Source organism: Marmota flaviventris, chromosome 3, assembly GCF_047511675.1.
Source record: "Marmota flaviventris isolate mMarFla1 chromosome 3, mMarFla1.hap1, whole genome shotgun sequence".
Classification (NCBI taxonomy): Eukaryota; Metazoa; Chordata; class Mammalia; order Rodentia; family Sciuridae; genus Marmota; species Marmota flaviventris.
Genome location: NC_092500.1, coordinates 20,747,628 through 20,769,982, shown reverse-complemented (window position 1 = coordinate 20,769,982; position 22,355 = coordinate 20,747,628). Strand labels below are relative to the sequence as shown.

The following is a 22,355-nucleotide window of genomic DNA, read 5'->3' as shown; positions in this document are numbered from 1 at the left end:
TAATGTTTATTTTCCTATACTGGGGTTCTTGTTATTTCTTTGTAGTCAAATTAAAGTATTTTCTCAAACATTTTCTTAGGATAGGGTTCTTGAGTGATAAACTATTTTTTTTTCTTGTGGGTGCTAGGGTTCCTTGTGCATTCTAAGCAAGCACTCTTATCTCTGACATACATCCCCAGACCTATATGAATTCCTGATAATTCTTAAATATCCTTCCTTCATCCCTTCCTCCCTTCTCTTCTTTGTATTAAAGAATGGTGTATCTTGCCTAATATGTGTGATTCATTATCTTTTAGATCCAAGCATTGCAGGTGAAGAAACTATTGACAGTGGTTACTTTTCTCCTATAGATAACCTGTTCTTTATGCCTAGAAGCTTATGAAGGCAGATGGACTGCTGAAAATTTCCTGCAAAGGCACCTAAAGAAATCCTGTTTCTTCTTCAAGAAACTTGGAATGGAACCACCATTTGACCCCCTTATCCCATTCCTCAGCATATACCCAAAGGACTTAAAATCAGCATACTGTAATGACATGGCCACATGGATGTTTATAGAGGCTCAATTCACAATAGCTAAACTATGGAGCCAACCTAGGTGCCTTTCACCAGATGAATGGATAAAGAAACTGTGGTATATATACACAATGGAATATTTACTCAGCCATAAAGAAGAATGAAATGATGGCATTTGCCGGTAAATGGATGGAACTGGAAACTATCATACTAAGCGAAATAAACCAATCCCCAAAAACCAAAGGTCGATCCGGGCACAGTGGCACATGCCTGTAATCCCAGTGGCTCAGAGGCTGAGGCAGGAGGATTGAGAGTTCAAAGTCAGCCTCAGCAAAAGCTGATTGATTGGTGACACATGCCTATAATCCCAGCAATTTAGAGACTGAGGCAGAAGGATCACAAGTTTGAAACCAGCCCTAGAAATTTAGCAAGATCCTCAGCAAAACAAGACCCTTTCTCAAAATAAAATATATTTTATATATTTATATATATGTGTGTGTGTGTGTGTGTGTGTATATATATATATATATATATATATATATATATATATATATATATATATATTTTTTTTTTTTTTTTTTAAAGGGCTAGGGATGTAGTTCAGTGGTACAGTGCCACTGGATTCTATCCTCAGTTAAAACAACAACAACAACAAAATGCAGTATTAGGTTAATCTTAACTTGGGTTTCTGGTCATTCCTATTGTTAATTAAATTTTTCATCACTCTAACTACCAGATCATAATTAATGTTTTACCTTTCAATTAAACAAAATTATAAAAGCAATAACTATAGAAAATCTCTCACAGAGCTCCCATGTCAGTGGCCTATGGACTATTTGGCCCATAGTCATGATTTTTTTTGGATATAAAAGTACTTTGAAAAAAATTAACTTGTATTGAAATGGGAGATTTCATGTGAGATTCTAGTTTTAAGTGTCTTTTTTCTAAATCATAAAATCTCATAGTATTGACCCTGAATTAATAGCAACCAAAATCATGTGGTACAGATTAAGGCCACCCCATTTTGACTGGCATTTATTTCCACTTCACTACAAGCCCCACCACTCTCTATTGTATCCTAAGTACTGAAACTGTATTAGCTGCTAGTTTCATAGTATTTTCCAGTTATAGGTAATAACCTATTTCCCAGTGTTTATCTGTCTTAAGTAGGAAAAGGAAAAATAGCTTGAAAGGGCAATTTTTTCAAGAAAAAATACAGTATTTTCCTACATATCTGATAATTAATTATTGGTTCTCTGAACTGCCTGGATCCTAAGGGCATCTGGTTTGCTACTTCTCAATTACTGGTCAACTATAAGGTAAATTAACATTTTTTAGTACATACTTGAGATCATGAGTAGCCTCTAATCAGCTGGGCAGTAACCACCTTTGGGCAGGGCACTGAACCAGGTGCAAGGAAAAGATACATAGCAAATAGTGGGCATTACACAGCTACACCCTAAGTAAGGAGGCAAGGTTACCACATATGAAAAGAGTGAAGAAGCAACATCTTACTAAGTCATCAATTAGTACAAATAGATATGAAATTGCCTGAAAGTAGAAAATGAATTCAATTATAATTGAACATTCATTCAACAAATATTTATTGAGACCTATTTTGGGTTAGGCATTGTTCTAGATGGCAGGGATATAGAGATAACCAAAACAGGCAACTATAAAATGAGAACAGAATGCCATGATAAAGGAAATACTGAGAATTTAAGTGTGCTTTTAGATATCAATGGGAAGTTTGGAGGATAAATTTGAAGCTATTTTCTAATAAATAAAACCAAACAAAAATATAAAAGATGGTGGACAATTAGAAAAAAAATTACAAGAACTGGAGAACTAGTTAAGAAGATCCAATATCTAAATAGGAGATTAGAATTAAAATAGAGAAGGCATAATTGGAGGAAATGGAGAAAATCATCAATCATAATCCAAGGAAATTTCTAGAGTGAAACAGCCCAGTGGGTGAAAACATATTTACCTTAGAACACATTACTTTTGAATTTCAGGAAGCTAGGGATAGGGAAGAGACCCTGTGAGCTTCAGGAGTGAAGGTAGAGAAAAGATCACATTTAAAAATCACTAATCAGGGACTGCAGTTGTGGCTCAGTGGTAGGGCGCTTGCCTACCATGTCTGAGGGACTGGGTTTGATCCTGAGCACCACATAAAAATAAATAATATAAAAGTATTGCATCCATATACAACCAAAAAAAATTTTTTTAAATCCCTAATCAGAATGGCTTTAGACTTACTAACACCAACCCAAGAAGCAAGAAGATAATGGGAAAATGTCCTAAAAATTCTTTGGAAATCATTTCCAACCTAGAATTCCAACTGTCAATCAAATAAGAGACTGGAATAAAGAAATTTTCAGAAATACAGATAAAAAATTATCTTCTGTATATCCTTTTTTTTTTTTTTTTGTGAAACTGCTAGAAAATGTATGCCACCAAAACGAGGAGTAAACAATAAAAAGACACAGAAGACAGGAAGTAAGAGATCCAAGAGAGAGAGGCAAAGGTTGTGTTTGCTCTGAAGAGAGAAACTGTGCTTCAAACATAGCAGGTGACCAGTACAAAATGAAACACATCAGAAATCCAGTGGAAAGAATTTACCCCAAGAAGATGAAATTGACAAAATATGTCACATACCCGAATATTCCAATTGGTGTTTTAAATGTGGGAATTTGGAGCTGGAAATATATATGAATATAAAACAACTAAGCAAAACATAAAACAAAAAATTATTTGTTCTAAGAAAAACAAAATGTTGAGGTTGGGGCTGTGGCTCAGTGATAGAGTGCTTGCCCCACACGTGCAAGGCCCTGGGTTCAATCCTCAGAATCCACATAAAGATAAATAAATAAAGAAAGAAAGAAAGTTATATACATAAAATGTTGTAAAAGAAAAGGAAGGAATCACAGCTTTCTCGCTCTATGGCTAAAATAATGTGAACAGAGTTTATTTTTCCAAAGTGATTTTCTAATTATATCAGGAAGATGGGGGGGGGGCGGTGAAGAGTGTTTTTGAGAGAGAGGAAAGGAAGAAAAAAGACCCAAATTCCTATTTTCCTTTGTAGAAAATTAACATGTGCCTAAAACTGAAAATTCATGAAGTAGCAATATAAGTATATTATTTAGAGATGAGTTTTAATTGGCTGCCTCTGAGGAAGGGGAATGGATAAGAGGACAAGGGTGAAGAACTGCTATTATTTATTTATTTATTTTTGGAATGAAACTTGCCGGGCTATTTGAATGCTTTACATTATGTGGAAGTATAACAAAAATGTTTAATAAAGCACAGCAAGGTGCCAGTTTTCATTCCCTTCTGTGTTCTTTCTTTTTTGTTAAATGTGATCTTTCTGATTCTTGGTTTCCTTACCTAAAATTGGGGATTCACCCGTCACTTTACACGTCTACTGCAAGATTATAGATAAATATAAAATGCGTAACACATTTCTTAGCTCAGAAAAAAGATCAATAAGTAGAAATATTAATCCTTTCGTAATAAATTATATACAAGTTTACTTAGGAATTTCTAAAGGTACCTCATGCCCTCAAGAGAAATTGATGGGAAAAGTTATCTATTTTATTTTTTAGTGGTGCTGGGTATTAAACCCAGCATCTTGCACATGCTAGGCAAGCCTTCCACCACTGAGCTACATGTTCAGCCACAAAACTGTACTTTTGTTGCCTCCCCTTCTGCTTGTCTTCTAAATATTAGTTTTCCTAGAGTTTTCTTCTAGGAACTCTTCTCACTCTATATCCTTTCTTTGTGCATTCTGTATTTTTTCCTTATAATACCTATCTTAAATCTTGTTGATCAACAAAGCCTCTCCAGGGCACATATAAAGCTTGTCTTGCTTCTGTCATGATTTGACTAAATGGCATGAAGTGGGTAACCATTAAGGTGTCTGTATCCCTTCTGACTGTCCTAACTATGGAGCTCTTCTTTCCATTACTGTTGGCATTATAAAAAGGAAAACACAAGTAAATGAAGTAAATAGTAAAGAGTAAAGAGGAGTGGAACAACAGGTAGCCTAAGTTGGTTTGAGAAAGAGAAAGAACAGAGATGTCTTGGAGGTATTTATACAATGGACAAACGATATACTCATAAGATAGTCTTGGATTACAAATAATAAGGACTGGTACAACGACTCTGTTTTCTCTGGTAGCACATATGACAGCACTTCCAGGTAATCTTGTTATGATCACTGTGAAAAATAAACTATGTGTTGTCGAATCTATGTTGCTTCATCTGTCTTTTCTGATGCAATTACTATGTAGGAGAAAACTTTTACAGGCAAGAGAAACAGAGTCAACACATAAACACAGTAATGTTATTATATCTAAAAGGTCAGTTTTTGGAAACAGTAAAATATTAGTGGTTGCCAGGGATTAGAGGGAAGGGAGGAAAGAGTAGGAGAAGAGGAGTTTTAGGGCCATGAAACTATTTTGTGTGACACTATAATAATGGATACATGTCATCATACATTGGTTTTAAAATATGGAATTTACAACATCAAGAGTGAACGCTAATGTGAACCATGGACCTTAGGTGATAATAATGTGTCAGTGTAGATTCACTGATTTTAACAAATGTACCACGGTAGTGCAGCATGCTGATAGTGGGAGGTCGTGTGTGAGTAGGTGCAAGGGTCGATGGGACCTCTGTGTACTTTTCACTTGAATTTTGCGGTGAAACTAAACTGGTTTTAAAGTCTATTTTTTTTAAAAAAAGAAGTCAGTTCTTTCTTACAAAATTCTGAAAAAAAATAGTACAAACTGAAGTTACCTTCTTTTGAAAGCTAGGGAACAGATTTGTTAACTGAGAAATCTGAAGGTAGAGCTGAATTCACACTCATTGCATGAATTTTTCCAATGATTTCCAACCTCATGTGCTAGAAGACGTGAAGTATTTTTTATCTTTCATCTGTTAAAACAATGTGCACATTTTTAATACAAACAAGATCAAAATTTCAAATATACATTTTAATTAATTTATTAAATTTCTTTATAGGTTTCCTATTTCCAAAAAGCAGCTTACAACAAAAGATACAAATAATAATTTAGTAAAATACCACCAAAAGAGGACAAATTAGGATTCTAAATACAAAGAAAGCATATATGCTAATTCTAAGGTTAACATCCTTGCTATAATAAGAATAGAAGACTTCAGCTCTGAGTTTCCAGGGAAACTTGACCTTTATTATAAAGACTTTCACCTATCTTTCTTTCTTGTTGTAGATGGACACAATACCTTTGTTTTATTTATTTATTTATTTTTATGTGGTGCTGAGTTTTGAATCCAGTGTCTTAAATGTGATAGGCAAGCGCTCTACTACTGAGCCTCAACCCCAGCACTATTTTTCAAAATTAGAAAGTGTATCCATTCTTCAGAGGACATGAAGTTTTTTTTTTTTTCCCTAGTATAAAATCGAAAAATTTATGTGATGATGTCCTCCTCAACAGCTTTACAGCATATATAGAAGTAGTTGAGTTTTTATCTGGCTATTTCTTTCATTACTTATATGTAAAAAAAAAAAAAAAAAAGAAACCAACAAAGTATAACATTCAGTTTTAGCTCAATGAAGACAGCTCTGCCAAGGTCTAACCACAATATTTTACAGTGTCTTAGTTAGCACTAACCACAAATGCTAAAGGATGTTTTGCTTTTATTTAATCTATTGACCCATTCTCATCATCCTATTTTCTTTTGCAAGAAACAAAATAATTTACTTTCTAGAAACCTATAAAGACTACTGTTGGAACCTTCAGATTCTAATTCCTTTTCAATTTTGAATAATTTCATTCCTATTGACTCGCTCTATGGTTCATTAGTACCTGGCAAAGATGAGAGATATCATTGCTACTTTAAGCACATATTTTGTGTAAGATGATTTAATACTACATCAACAGCATCAAAACAAGTAAAGCAATCTTTGAATGTTCATAAGTGCTGCCTCCTTGTTTGATTTCTATGTGGATGTGAAGGGAGTGAATAATACTCCTGTATATGAACATAGGAAAGCTATGTCTGATTCATTCTTCTATCTTATGTCAACTATTCTTGTTTTAAAAAATTGCTAAGAAATGTCGAGAGCTGTGGTACATGCCTGTAAGCCCCGGCTCCAGAGGCTAAGACAGGAGGATAGCAAGTGCAAAGCCTGCCTCAGCAATGGCAAGGTGCTAATAAGCAACTCAGTGAGACCCTGTCTCTAAATAAAATACAAAATAAGGCGGGGGATGTGGCTCAGTGGTTGAGTGCTCCTGAGTTCAACCTCGGTACCCCCCCCCAAAAAATTGCTGAGAAATAATGAAAAACTGTAAATTAAAATGTCCATCACCAGGAAAATAATTAAATAAATTATGGCATAGCCTTACTATTGAATAGTAGGATGAAACAAAATTAAGTTTATGTCAGGAAAAGACCTCATTAAATATGAAAAAAAACCCAAAACAAAATAAAACAAAAACCATGAACTAAGCAGAATAATTTCTAAACTATGATCCTAAAACCTACACACAAATAGAAAGATCTGGAAGGATAATCTTCAAACTAGTAACTTTAGGGTAATAGTATTGTAATGTAGTTAATGAAAGTGGTTGTTCACTTTTCGGAAATTTTATAATGTGCATATGTAATTTTTATTTTTTAATTAATTGAAGACTGTAAAAACTGTTTATTGGGATATAATTCATATAGCACAAAAATTCTGGTTTTTTTTTTTTTTTTGCAATGGTGGGTATAAAATCTGGGCCATGAACGTGAAGCACTCTACCACTGAGATAACCCCCAGCCCAAATTACCCTTTTGCTGTGTATGATCCAGTGTTTTGTAGTAGATTCACAACATTATACAATCATTATTATTATCTAATTCCAGATTATTTCATTACTATGAGAGATACAGTTAGCAGTCATTCCCCATTCTTCCCTACCCTAGTAAAATTTTAATTGAAAAATCTTAAGAAAGAAAAAGAATAAATTGAAATATCTGGAACATTGTTCCTAGATATTTTTTGAGATGCAATCTAATAATTTAAGCTCTCTTCTCCCTTGACTAACTGGAAACAGTATGCTTGGTCTTACAAAGTAATGTTTATGACAATATGAGAGAAATAAAATTTCATCACCTTCAAATTATTTTTGTCAAGGAAGTCGTCCCTCGGTTCATCCTAGGAAGCTTGGTCAGGAGAGGCAGAGGTCAGAGGGAGGGTGGTACCCAATGGCTTGCAGGAGAAAGGGAGGTTATTTCTCTGAGCTTTTGTTCCTCAAAGAAATCTGGGAAAGAACTGAATGAAACTAATCATTTTGTCTGTAAGATGTTCTTGTTTAAAAAGTCTGTTGAGGCATAACAAAAAACTGTAAGTAATCTACCTCTCTTTTATTAAATAAGTAGGCAAGATACTTAAGCGTGACCTAGGGAACAGCAGCATTGCTGTCATTTGGAAATCAGAAACGCAGAACATCCGACCCTTCAACTGAATCAGAATCCGCATTTAAAAAGGTTTCCAGGTAATTCATATGCATGTTTGAGAAGCGCTGCTTTCCTGGACCCTCCAAGAGCATTTTACGAAAATAACCTCGAAAAGGATAAGTCTGGGGTCTGGGTCCTAGGCTTGGGAAGGCAGGTAGCCCAGGAAGGGGCGGGTCTAGGAAAGGGGTGGAATCCCAGAACCGGGTCTCTGCTCCCCTCACCTGCTTGCTATCCGCTACTATCACTGTACATTTGGTTAGGATGTATGGGACTACATGTCCTGCCAGTCTTCCTTTTCCGGCATTAGCCACCTTTAAGGCTCACGAAACTCGGCCGGCTCCGCTAGGGCCCAGAGGACTACGGAACGGCGGAGTTAAAATTACCGCCGTAATCTTGTGCACCTGCTCCTCCTCCGGTTCTATAGCACCGCCCCCACCTGACTCTTGGGGCGGAGGGAAGCCCAGGTCCCGCCCCTTCCGAGACAACCGGAAGTGACGTCATGTCCGGGCCGGCAGGTCTTTCGGTCTTCTTTCCCCTCCCATACTCTTCTTCCCCGGTCCCTTCCCTCCCTTCCCCCTTTCCTCCTCCCGCTGCAGCCTTTACGGCCACTGGGTTGGCGGAGACTATGGAGTAAGCGGACGGCAGCGGCCAGTCGCGGAGGCCGAGCAGGAATAGCCAGAGCGCCTTTAGGGGGGGCGGGGGGAACGCGCCCCAGCACCGCCCCTCCCGGGCGGAGAGCCGAGAGCTGAGAGGTAAGTGCCCGGCTGCGGGCACCGGGCGAGCTCCCTCTATGGTCGCGCTCTCACCTGGGCCTCCAGTGGGAGAAAAGGGAATGGGGAAGGACCCGTGCGCGGGTTAGGCCACCAGGGGCCACCATGCTGGTGACTGTTGCCTAGTGACGGGCTGCAGGCCGCGCCGGCCGGGCGGTGGGCGCCTAAGAGAAGGCTGGCTGGACTAGCGGCAACCTGGAGGGAGCGGATCCGAGAGGCCCGAGTCCACCGAAGAGGCCTTAAGGCTACGGGTGACTCGGGATCGGAGTGGTCTCTCGGGAGGGAGACTCGTCCGCGCCAGCTCGGGAGCTCGGGTTTCGGTGGTGGAGCTCTTGGTAACCTTTTGGGAAACAGGACACTACTCCGGAACTGGGTGAGACAGCTCCCCTCGGTTCTGAGGTCCGGCTCCTGTAACCTGGTTCACCTACCAGGGCCTTACTCTCCCGGTGTCCTTCTCTGACAGTATCCTGTAGTTCTTGAATGGATGGTTATTGTGTGTGAGGTGGGTGGGGCAGATGTTTTGTTAAGACTAAAACCCACCCGGTCGGTGGTTTCTGAACTTTTGTTTTTCTAAGTGAGAGAAAAAGATGAAGATTTAGACCTATAAAGCTTGCAGAACTTCTTGGGATTCTACCGCATATCTGTGATGAGTAATTAAACACTCACTGTTATCAAATCTACTTCTCTATAGGCTTGATGAGCCGCCAGACTCACTGGACTTTAAAGTGCCATGTCAGTAGTGACTTAAAAGTTGCCAGCTAATATTTTTTGCCCATCAAATTCAGGAACTGTTTGTATGATGACACTTAAAAAATGTTAGTTTCAGGAACTATTTGTATGATGACACTTAAAAAGTGTTAGTTTTCTAAATTGCGTGTCTCTGTTCTGAAAAATTGATAGTTTAACCAAAATACTTCAAACTGGGGCTGGGGATGTGGCTCAAGCGGTAGCGCGCTCGCCTGGCATGCGTGCGGCCAGGGTTCGATCCTCAGCACCACATACAAACAATGATGTTGTGTCCGCCAAAAAAAAACTGAAAAATAAATATTAAAAAAAAATACTTCAAACTAGCCTGACATAAAACCTACTCATGTTCTGGTGGCTTGAAAGTCACGTTTTTGAATATTCCTTTTGGACTTTGTAAGCCTTTTTCTTCTTTTCTTTTTCAAATATTTTTTTTAGCTGCAGATGGACACAATACCTTTATTTTATTTGTTTACTTTTGTGTGGCGTGGGGGATCAAACCCGAGCCACAACCCCTTCCTCAGATGTGTGTAAAGGAATGGAACTGAAAGTAAGATATGGGTCTTCATTCTGTTCAGATCTACTTTACACTTGCAGAAACCTATATACTTTTGTCTCTAAGATTGATAGACACCCCCCAAAATAAATACAGGCACCTTGTTCTTCCATATAATGAAATATTTCTATACAAATCAACTCTATATTTGAGAATAAAAAACTCAGATTCACATTTGAAATTCATGATCTGCCCCTTCAAGAAAAAACAATAGGTCCATTTGTTGTGTTTCCAACCCATTATATAGGAGTTGATTTTTGATATTTCTTTTCTCATGTCTCATGAAATCCTGTTTATTTTGTCACTTTAGTACCTCTTGATTCAAGAGAGATCTTCAACTCTCATTTTCTAGTTTCAGCCACCATTATCATCTCTCCTCTGAGCTGCTTTATTAACTTCCTGCATCTACTTTGGCCACCTTTGTTTTTTTAACTTGCTAGACTGAGTATTTAAAAACATAGACCTAATCATATTGTATCTGTGTTTAAAATCCTTCAGTGGCTTCTCATTGTTTTTTTTCCATAAACTGAAATGCCCTGTAAACCCCTTTAGTTGGCCTTCTGATTGCCTTTCTAACTTCATCTCCATGGTGCTTTCTGGCATTCCCTTTCTCCCTTGATTACCTTGTCCATCTTTCTTTCTTCGGATACATGGCATTTGGTTATACTTTGTGGAAACATCTCTGAGTCTGGAAATGCTTTTCCTTTCCTTTTCATCCAGTAACATCTATTCATCATTGAGCTCACTTTAGGGAACACTTTGCTGATGAGGATAGATTGTCCTGATTATATGTTCTCAGGACACCATTTCAGAGTTGCCATATTAATTAATACTTAAATTAACTAGCTGTTCCTCATCTCCTGATACTGTGTAAATGCTTTGTAAATATTTTTTAAATGAATGAAATCATTGAATACTTACCGAATGTAAGCATTAGGAATTATTCTAAGTATTCTACATGCATTGGCATCTTCAGTCCTCAAAACAATCATTTGAGGTTTTGCGGTGCTCTACTACGAAGCTAACTCCCCAGCCCTATTGATTTTATCTTGAGGTAGTGTCTTGCTAAGTTGCTGAGACTGACCCCAAACTTATCCTCCTGCCTCAGCTTCCAACATAGCTGGGATTATAGCAATTTGCCACTATGCCCAGTTCTCCCCTACCCCCATTTTATAGAAATAGTGTAGCTAGGTGTGGGCATGCCTGTAATCCCAGTGACTTGGGAGGCTGAGGCGGGAGGATCACAAGTTCGAGGCTAGCCTCAGCAATTTAGGTCCTAAGCAACTTAGTGAGACCCTGTCTCAAAATAGAAAAATAAAAAGGGCTGGGATGTGGCTTAGTAGTAAAGTGCCTTTGAGTTAAAGGCCCAGTACCCCCTCACCCACATAAAATGTTAGGGCGGCTAGTTGATGGTCACAGCTCTGGTAAGTGTTAGAATTCGTATTTGAACTCAAGATTTTTTTGCTACTGAAGATTATGTCCTTAACCATACAACAATTCTCATGCTAGGCGGTTTATAATAATCCCCTGGGGGGCTTGGCCAAGCTATAAAAGGCCCTAACTGTATTTTTATAGATTCTGATTCCAGACATTTGGGATAGTACTTAGCCATATGTGGTTAAGCAAGTTATCCACATTATTTAGATATTCATCAGAATTTGAAAACTTTGTTTTAGATAGTACTTCACTGCTTTATGAATTTGTTTTTATACATTGTGCCACACTCTTTCAGATTTGGTGGTGCTAGGGATTGAACCTAGGCCCTTGTGCTTGTGAGGCAAGCACTGTATTGACTGAGCTATATCGCCAGCCCAGATTGGAGTTTTTTTTAAAGACTATATATATACTGAAATGACCTTATTTAGTTTAATTTCCTACCCAGTTATTTCTTTTTCCTCTCCTGTAGCTGAAGGGACTGAATAGTGGGAAGCTGCCACTGCTGCTGGTTTTTTTTCAATAATTCAAAGACTCTTGTAAAAACTATACCTCATTAATCACATAGACTGGAAGTACCAAAAAACTGGGATGTAATCTCAGCTCTTTTTTTTTTTTTTGATGTTTTAAGTTTTTAATTGTCAACGAATCTTTATTTATTTATGTGTGGTGCTGAGCATCAAACCAGTGCCTTGCACATGCTTGGCAAGTGCTCTGCCACTGAGCTACAACCTTACTTGTTGTTCATCATAACTTGTTACTAATTTTATTTTGACTTTTCAAATTTTTATTGTTATTTTTTTATGCTGAGAGTGGAACCCTGGTACGTACTAGGCAAGCACTCTCCATTGAACTATACCTTCAGCACTCAAGTTACTAAATTGTTGTTTTAGCATACATTGCTTTATAATTTCTCTGTTGCTATTTAAATCTCATTGTACAATAGTCATAAGATTATAACCAATAATGGAAACTACTTATTGTTTAAGTAGTTTTTAATGCATTTAATGTGGTTCTTTTCACCTTTAGTATGTACCCACTAATTTGTTGTATAGTTGTGTAATTCACTTTACATAGTAAGTCACTTCAGTTTTTTATGGTTTTTAAAAATCAACATTGTCTTCTGTAAGTAATCTGTTCTGGTTCAACTGATAATAAATTAGGTACTTTTTGTATTTATAAAGAGAATGATTATATTCAGCTTGTATAATCTTGGTTCTGAATAAGATTAAACATGACTTCTATTTAGGTCAAAGAAAACATTTTTTGAAAACTTTCTTTTAAAAAATCTTCTGGTAATCTTTGAATGCCTCTATGTGGAAACATGTATTTCAAGAGTATATTTCAAAGTATTCATACTTTAGTTATAACAAGTAAGCATTTCCTTTAGGAATATGGTTACTATTTTCTCCCCCCAAATTTGAAAAGTATTTTACCAAAAGTATTTCATTTCATACAAATGTAATTGTAATTTAGAAGTGTTACATTTTATTTTATGAATATTTAACCAAATCAATGATTTTTTTTCATGATATTCTTTTATTTTCAAGCATTTACATATAAATCTCAGACCCTTGTGCCTCTTTACAGGTTGAAGCATACTATTTTGAGCTAATTTTGTATTCATGCAAATGTTCTTTTTAGTCAATATTATTATTTTGTGCTTGTTGATGGTCTAGCCAGCAATACAATTTCATTGTCAGATGTATTAAAGAAACCTTAATTTACCTTTTTTTTTTTGTGTGTGTGTGTGTGTATGTGATACTGGGGATTGAATCCGGGGGCACTGTATCATTGAGTATATAGCCTTTTTATTTTATTTTTTTAGGTACTGGAGATTAAACCCAGGGGCATTTTACTACTGAGCTACATTCCCTGTCCTTGTGACTTTTTATGTTGAGACAGGATCTCTCTCACTAAGTTGTTGAGACTGGCCTTGAAATTGGGATCCTCTTCTTTGGCTTTCCAAGTATCTGGGATTACAGGCATGTGCTTCTGTGTTCAGTTTAAAGTAACCTTAGTATTTGTATTGCAGTATTTTCATCAAAAATGGAAGCTAATCCTGCTTTTTAATATTTTATTCTTGGGGAAGTAGGGATTCTTTGAGTTGTTATTTGAAAATCCATTTTTTAAGCATAAAATATAATTTACCTATTTCTGCTATATCTAGAATTTCTGAACAGGCAGAACTGAAAAAATTTTCAATTCCTCTTCACTACCTGCCATCAGATGCTGTAATACTCAGCTTACTTTTTGAGGTACAGGTAAAACCTAGTGTTACAGCAGATTCTCCTATTGGGTCTACTGAAAGCCAGATAGTGATTGAGCCAGATGGTAGAATGATACCATCATGGGATAATATGGAAACTACCCCATATCTTGTTTTGGATGAAATTGAAGAGGTAGTTGAATTTCTTTCTTTCTTTCTTTTTTTTTTTTTTTTTGGTACCAGGGATTGAACTCAGAGGCTCTCAACCACTGAGCCACATCCCCAGCCCTATTTTGTATTTTATTTAGAGACAGGGTCTCACTAATTGCTTAGCACCTCGCTCCTTGCTGAGGTGGCTGTCTCAGCCTCCTGAGCTGATGGGATCACAGGCATGTGCCACTGCACCTGGGGAGATAGTTAAATTTCAAGTGAATTCTATTAAGTATACAAGGAGAAATGGCTTAATGAGTAAACATTTCTGTCATTTATAACTTTTGAAAAGTGATCTTTATTAATCAAATGAAAATTTTTGAGAAAACATTTGTATTTCCTACTGTCCTTAATTTTCTTACTTTACTTTCTAAACTATGTACATCATCTCTGAGTTATATATTAAAATTCTTTTCAGTCTTGAGGTATTCCCTGCCTCCACCCCTAGTATATCTTTTTTACTCCACTAGATGGGGTGATTAATCATCTTACTCATGCCTGAAACCCTGCTCCCCATGGTGATCTGGCTTTTCTAGTCTCCTTTGCCATACTTTCTTCTTTTTTCTCCAGGTATTATCTGAACTACTATGGTTTTGCCTTGTAGTTTTACTCCTACATTTCTTCCATTCTGTATCTACTCACTTTCATGCTCTATTCTTTATCTGTCTTTAAAAGCATTTCTTACATTATTGTTTTGGGGAAACATTCTACTTTTTCTCCTCTTTTTGCTCCTTTAACACTATATATTCTGTAGCATTTTATCTTTTCTGTAGGCTCATGCTACAGTTGTTTTACTTGTATGTTTTTTTCCCTCCTTAATGGTAGCTCCTTTGTAGTTTATTTTTTTCTTTACCTTCTTCAGTTTCTTACATATTATGTTAGGTACATAGAAGGTATCCAATAAAAATTATATCACCAGATGAGTTTCCATATCTATTCTCCACCTTGTGTACGTCCGTGTTTTTCTGTTTAGGTGATGGATAGACATTTCAAATTTGAATATCAACCATGAAAATATCCTTTGTTTTTCACAATGATGTAATCTTCTCTTCCATATCTTGGTACATGGTAACCCTCTTTCTGCAATATTATCCTCCTACTCTTTTTTTTCTACCTGAAAACACTTATTTTTGAGTTTATCTTAATGTTCCTGTAGCATGATATATTCATGTCTCCAGTCACTGTTATAGTATCTGCCAGTCTAAGTCTGCCACTGGACTAAATGCCTAAAGAGCAGAAATGCTTCCATTTACGAGTTCCCAGTGTATAACAGTGTGCATGGTAATAGTATGTCAGGCAGAGTTAGAGGAATAGATAGGTAGGTTTTAAGTAGGATTTTGTATTCCTTCACCTTCCCATCAAAATCAGTAGAGATGTTCATAAAGAATAATTTGGTATAGCAAATAAATATTTTCATAATGCCAATAGTAACATTTTTCTAATCACTTAAAAATGCAGCAATAAATTAAAAAGGGAAAGATAATATTTCCACTTATAGTTCAAGTCTTCATAGAAAGAAGGAAGTTATGCTTACATAAATATAATTACTGGAGAAAACAGGGTATAGACTAGTGCTGCCTTAGTCCAGTGGTTTTCAAAATTTTTGCTTGAAAAACATTGTACCTCTTCAACTGATTTTAGGCTAATGGCATTTGATATATTTTGTCAAGAACATAAATAGTTATAAAGGGTCTAATTTTTAGGTTGTATATTGTGATTGTGCATTATTATTAAAATCTTAGAATTGAGATATTGTCACTGAGATATATGGGACTTAAACATTTAATACTGTTGAGATCTATAGCCTTACTGATTTTTTTGTTGTTGTTGTTGTTGTTACTGAGAGAACTCTTGAAGTCTTCAATTAAAATTGTGGATTTCTATATTCTTTCAATTCTATCAGTTTCTGTTGCACTTATTTTGAAGGTCTCTCAATGCATGTGTATACATTTAAAATTGTTATGTTTTCTTGTTGAAAACATTTATCATTACAAAATATGTTTTATCTTTGAAGTCTATCCTGTTATTAATATATCCATTCCAGCTTGGTATATTACTTTTACATTTTTGGGGGGTGAGTATTGGGGAATGAACTTGGGCACTCAACCATTGAGCCACATCCCCAGCCCTATTTTGTATTTTATTTAGAAACAGGGTCTTACCACGTTGTGTAGCACCTCACTGTTGCTGAGGCTGGCTTTGAACCAGCGATCTTCCTGCCTCAGTCTCCCATACCGCTGGGATTTCAGACGTGCACCACTACATCCAGCTACTTTTACATTTTTTTACCTGCGTTTTTGTATTTTTTGTTTTTATACCTTTATTTATTTGTTTATATATGGTGCTGAGGATTGAACCCAGGGCTTTACTCATGCTAGGCGAGGGCTTACCACTAAGCCATAACCCCAGCCCTGCATTTTTGTATTTTTAAAGTGAATTTTTTATAAGCAGCATATAGTTAGATATGCTTGCTTTTTAAATCCAATTTGACAATCTGGGCCTTTTAATTAGAATTTTGACTAATTTATTTAAATGTTGTTATTGATGTGGTTGGATTTAAATTAGCCATCTTGCTGTGTATTCTCTGTTTGCCACACTTGCTTTTTTTGTTCCTTCCTCTATCCCTATTTCATTTTTTAAAATATTTTTTTAGTTATACATGGACACAATATCTTTATTTTGTTTATTTATTTTTATGTGATGCTGAGGATCGAACCCAGGTCTCTCACGTGTGAGGCGAGTGCTCTACCACTGAGCCACAACCCCAGTCCCTCCCTATTTCATTTTGTTATCTATTCTGTTTGCTTTAGGATTCTATTTTATCACCACTATTTACCTTTTACTTATGTTTGTTTATTACTTTAGTTGTTATTTTAAGGTTTATAATGTATATTTTTAATTTGCCACAGTGTGCCTTCAAATGTTATACTGCTTCTCATGAAATGCAAGAATCTTTCAAAAATATACTTTCATTTCTCTCATCCTTTATTTTAGTATATTTTTTCTACACAAACACAATGTTATACTTTTACTTTACATGATCTGCCATCATTTAAAGATAATTCTAACAGAAGTTTTTTTCATATGCCCTTATAATAATTTTTATTTTCAGTATCCTCCATTTCTTTTTTAGATCCAAATTTTTTTTTTTTAAAGAGGGGGGGGGGAGAGAGAGAGAGAGAATTTTTTAGTATTTATTTATTATTTTTGGCAGACACAACATCTTTTTGTTTTTTTTGTATCTTTTTCTTTCTTTTTGAAGAAATTCCTTTAGTATTTCTTGTAGAAATTATGTTTGGCAACAAATTTTCTAGGTTTTGTTTTTCTAAAAAGTCTTTATTTACATTGTTCTCCCCTGCCCCCTTCTGTTTTGGGACTGACTGTTAAAATCAGGGGTACTGTACTACTGAGCTACATCCCTGGTCCTTTTTGTTTTGAGATAGGATCTCATTATGTTTCCCAGGCTGACCTCAGACTTGGTGATCCACCTGCCTCAGCCTCCTGAGTTGTTTTTTCTTTGAATTTTGAAGGTTATTTTCCTCACCATACAGGATTCTAGGTTAATAATTTCTTTAGCACTTTAAAGACCTCATTCAGTTCTCTGGTATACATAGTTTTGAAGTGAAGTGTGGGGAAATTCTTATCTTTGTACCTCTCTGTATGATTTACCTGTTTTCTATAGCCATTTCAAAGATTTTTAATAAATTATTTTCAGCTATTTGGTATGATAGATATAGGTATGGTTTCCTTTGTGTTTTTTGAATTTCTTGAAGCTTTGTATAATATTTTAGGAAATTTGGAAAAATTTTTGCCATTATTTTTTCCCCTCTCTTCCTTATTTTGAGGATCTGTTTTCATGTATAAGATCTGTGATATTATCCCATGGATTACTGAGACTTTGTTCATCTTTTTTTTTTTTTTTTTTTCAAATTTTTACTCCATCTTCAAGTTTTGCTGCTTTTCCCCTTACACTGTCTAATATGTTCATCTCATTCCTGAAATTAGTGAGATTTATTTAAATTTATTTTTCATGTCTTGAATTTTCATTTGGGCCTTTAAAAAATTCCATTTTCTTTCATTTTGTTCATGTTTTCCTTTAACTGCTTTGGACCTGTGATAACTTTTAATGTCTTTGCTAATTCTATGTATCTATCATCTTGAAGTCAGATTTTATTGACTGATTTTTCATTTGATTATAAGTTATATCTTTTTTCTTTTTGTCATGTCTGATGATTTTTGATTGTGTGCTGAACAATGTGAATGTTACTTTGTTGAGTATCTGATTTTGTGTCTTGTGTCTTCCTTTCATGAGCAGTAAATTTTCTTCTGGAAGGCAGCTTAGTTAGATTAGTTTGATTGCTTGAGAATGACTTTTGTTGTTAGAGCAGTTTTATCTTCTTTTTTAATTAAGAGATGGAGTCTTAATATGTTGTCCAGGCTGACCTGCAGCTCCTGGGCTTAAGCATTTCTTCTTTCTCAGCCTCCTCAGTAACTGGGAGTACAGCACCATCACTACTCAGCTAGAATAGGTTTGTCCTATTAAGGCATAGTCCTGCTAAAATGCCCTAGTGATCAGTGAAGACTCTCCAGCGTGGCTGAGGAGCTCAGGAATGATTTTGAAGCCCTGTGTGAATTGAAACTATTCAGCTCACAAGCACTTTAATTAATAGAACTAGTAGAGTCTCAAACTACATGTGTGCACTTTAGTATTGACAAAACATGAAGGGGACCTTGTGCTCTTTTTCAACATAGCATCTTTCACTTTGAAATTCTGTCCCTGAACTTCCAGCCGTTTCTGCATCTGTGAATTGTAGTTCATCCCCTTAGCTGACTGGAATTCTGCTTATCACTCTGATTTGATATGTGCCTGGACAGAAAGCAGGGGCAAATCCTTGGGTTCACCTTTCAGTGTGAAGATTCTGACCTTCTATACCACTTAAGTCTTAAAGGGTACATGTTATATAATTGAACAGCATTGATTTTTTTTTCCTTTATGTCAGTGTCCAGTTTGAGCATGTCTTTTTCTGGTTTGTGAGAACTGTGGTTGAGAGGAACTGATCATTTGGTTCTAGCTGTAAATGTATAGTCAAGTGTATTGGGTTCTCTGAAGGCAAAACCAACATGTAACTTATCTGTTTGGTATTGTTTGTTTAAACTTTTCAAACTAAATTATGAATAAGTGCTTGGACAGAAAATGATGAGCTCTCCCATATCCTTGTGTGTTTCTAGGTGACTGTAACTACCTAATACACAGCCATGGAGTCCATGCTTAATAAGTTGAAGAGTACTGTTACAAAGGTAACAGCTGATGTCACTAGTGCAGTAATGGGAAATCCTGTCACTAGAGAATTTGATGTTGGTCGGCACATTGCCAGTGGTGGTAATGGTCTAGCTTGGAAGATTTTTAATGGCACAAAAAAATCTACAAAACAGGTAAGTTATTCTGTCTAGTTGGAAAAAAAAATACATGCTAAGTACTGTAAAGTATGTGTATGTATTTAAAAAAATTTTTTTTAAAGATGGACACAATATATTTAATTTTTATGTGGTGCTGAGGATAGAACCTTGTGCCTCACAAGTGCAAGGCAAGTGTTCTACTGCTGAGCTATAACCCCAGCCCCTCATGTATGATTTTTATGTTAAGAAATACCAAAAGTTCTTAAAAAAAAAATCAAAAGTTCTTTAATGGATTCTTAATTCAGCTCTTTGTTTTTCATTTCATCTTATGAAGTCACCAAAAACAAAAATTTTAAAATATGCTCTGTGCCTCCTGGTTTACACATATGCTGTTTGACATACCATGCTAACCTACTTTTGTTTACTTAATAACAAAGTGTTACAAATACCACTTTACTTAATAAAGTGTTATTTGAGCATATTAAAAGATAATAATTGCAAAATATATTTTAGGATAAAAATTGCCATAGCACTTAAGTTTTCTTTTACATTTGTCAATAAATTATCAGGAAAATATCCATTTAAATACTGCTAACGTTAAGTGTCTCCTGTTTAGTGCATATTTTTCCCCCCAATGCTGGGGAATTGAACCTAGGGTTTTGCCCATGCAAGCTAGGTAACCATTTACCTCTGAGCTATACCCCTGGTCCATTTAGTACACTCTTATTCCCTCTTTTATTTTATAGCCTTATAGAAAATAGACTTCTAAATTTTTTTATGTGTGTTTACCTGATAGCTTTTGCCATTAGAAGGGGATAATAGTTGTGGGATATATTTAGTAGTGTGTTTTGAGTTATATTATTTTGTAGTCATTTGTTTTTTTGGGACTAACTCTTCTTTTAGGGAAGAGTAGTTTGAGTTTTTTTTCTCCTTTAATTTGGCTTAAGAGATCAGCAGATGGTTCTTAGAAATGTTGAGTATCATTAGTGTTAAATTTTATTAGCAGCTTTTTGTTGGAATTTTTAAGGCATAAAAATATATCCAGGTTTAAAATCTCTGTAGAAATAAGATCTTTTTTTTAAAAACTTTTTTTAGTTGTTGATAGACATTTATTTTATTTATTTATTTATTTATATATGGTGCTGAAGATTGAACCCAGAGCCTCACACAGGCTAGGTACAACCCCAGCCCAGAAATAAGATCTTAAAAAAAAAAAAAAGTCTAAAAGTATTTTTATTTCCTTACGTGTGAAATATATGGAATTCCTTACATGTGAAATATATGGAGTTTAAGATGTGAGGGATTTATTACACATACTTAACAATGACTACCCATAATCATACAGTGTGGATATGCATTATTTGCTTCTTTTAAAAGTTAGCTTATTTCCCAAACAAGTATATTGAAGATCAAAATGGCTTTGGTTATCCTTTTATGAATTAGGAATTCTTGGTCCTGAGACAGATTACTGGTATGTAGTTCATACCTGGCTTATAAATTTGCTTTTATTGTTATTATTTGGAGGTCTTTTCAGATCGTTAATCCCCATGTTATATGCTGATTGATTTAAATTATCATTTTTGAGCATTGTTTTCTCTCTCAGTTCACCAAAAGTCCATCCACAAAGCAAGTGGTTTCTTAAAAGTACTCACTAGTTAAAAAAACATTTACAAAGTTATGTAAATGACCTGTCTCTTCCAACAGTAGCACAAATTGCTTTTATAATCTATTACAGGCATGTGTCATTCAATGACAGGTATATGTTCCAAGAAATGTGTCATTCGTTGGTTTTGTTGTGCTAAGATCACCGTGTGTACTTAAACTAAGATAACTGTGATGTCATAGGGTATATAATCTTATGGGACCACCATTATATGAATTGTTAAATGTTGTTATGTAGTACATGACTGTATATAAGGAGAAAATGAACACCAAATTTATAATATTATGCATTTTCATTAAGGATGTGGTAATAAAATTGCATCTCTGTGCTTAAACAAAAGGATGCTAGGTATTTGTGTTGATATTGTAATTTTTATGCTAAAATCCCCTGATAAGAGTAGTAATTACAGCACCTGCAGAGTAGATGGAAGAAAGTAAATATTTGTGAAACCTGGGATGCAGCAAGATAAAGAATTAGTAAATAATAATTTACTTATGAACTTGGTAATTTCACTTAGAGCTTCTGTTGCTGCTCATAGAACAGGATAACCAGGCACCAATGATAGAGCCCTATTATCAACACCTGAATGCCAGAACCGGGTTCTCTTTGAAAACTTTAATCCTTTTCATTTTCCCCACAAATTTATTGCTTTTGGGGGGAGAGGAAGTTTTGGAATACACCAGTACTCTTGGTAGATATGATTTTGAATTTTCTTTGTCTCCTGCAAAAAAAAAAAAAAAAAAAAAAAAAGGTGGGGGGTCAGAGCTGAGTATCCTATATTTACTACTGGTTAATTCCTTAGTGAAGAGCTAAGTCTCTATAATCATACTGACATTAAAGCTTCATTTTAACTTCCTCCTTAATTGAAAATATTAATTCTTTTTCAGTGCTTTAGTTTTATTAAAAGAGATCATGTAAAGTAGGCAATCAGAGCTGCACTGTCCAATATGACAGGCACTAGACACATCTATTTAAATTAAATTAAATTCCTTAGTTGTCCTACTTTCCTTTCAGCCTTTCCATAGCTACATTTGACTAGTACTATCATATTGGACGATGCAGATATAGGAGTTTCTATCAATGTCAGAAGTTCTCTTGAATGATGTTGATCTAGTTAAACTAGAAAGAAAATAATGAAAAAGGTACTCTTCTTTAGTACCTCTTCCCCCCCCCCCCAAAAAAAAAATGGTCATAGGATCAGCACATCTTTCTTATCCTCTCAGGCTTTCCTTGAGCAACTACTGTCATACTATATATTTAATTGTGGATATATTTTATAAGCATATATGCTCTTAAATTTGACATTGACTTCAAGGTGATCAGTAGATTGGGGACTTTGGATTGGAGGAGTTCTCATACTGTTTCAGTAGG

The 22,355-nt window shown here is 35.6% G+C and overlaps 1 protein-coding gene and 1 non-coding gene across 4 annotated transcripts in view; one reads left to right on the top strand and one right to left on the bottom strand.

The window, feature by feature from the left end:
• Nucleotides 1–8,510: 8,510 nt before the first annotated feature.
• The window catches only part of Scyl2 (SCY1 like pseudokinase 2), a 61,761-nt gene continuing 47,916 nt past the window's right edge, over nt 8,511–22,355 (top strand). For 2 of the 3 annotated variants that reach the window (XM_071609604.1, XM_027947177.2), the window contains exons 1-2: nt 8,511–8,753; nt 19,154–19,357. In XM_071609604.1, the coding sequence (XP_071465705.1) occupies nt 19,181–19,357 (177 nt within the window). In that variant the 5' untranslated portion in view covers nt 8,511–8,753; nt 19,154–19,180. Of the gene's footprint in view, nt 8,754–8,783; nt 9,145–19,153; nt 19,358–22,355 lie in introns of those variants that run through there. The other variant, XM_071609603.1, reaches the window with a different exon arrangement.
• Nucleotides 16,620–16,686, bottom strand: Trnav-cac (transfer RNA valine (anticodon CAC)). The gene has a single exon. It is a non-coding gene; the product is annotated as a tRNA-Val (tRNA).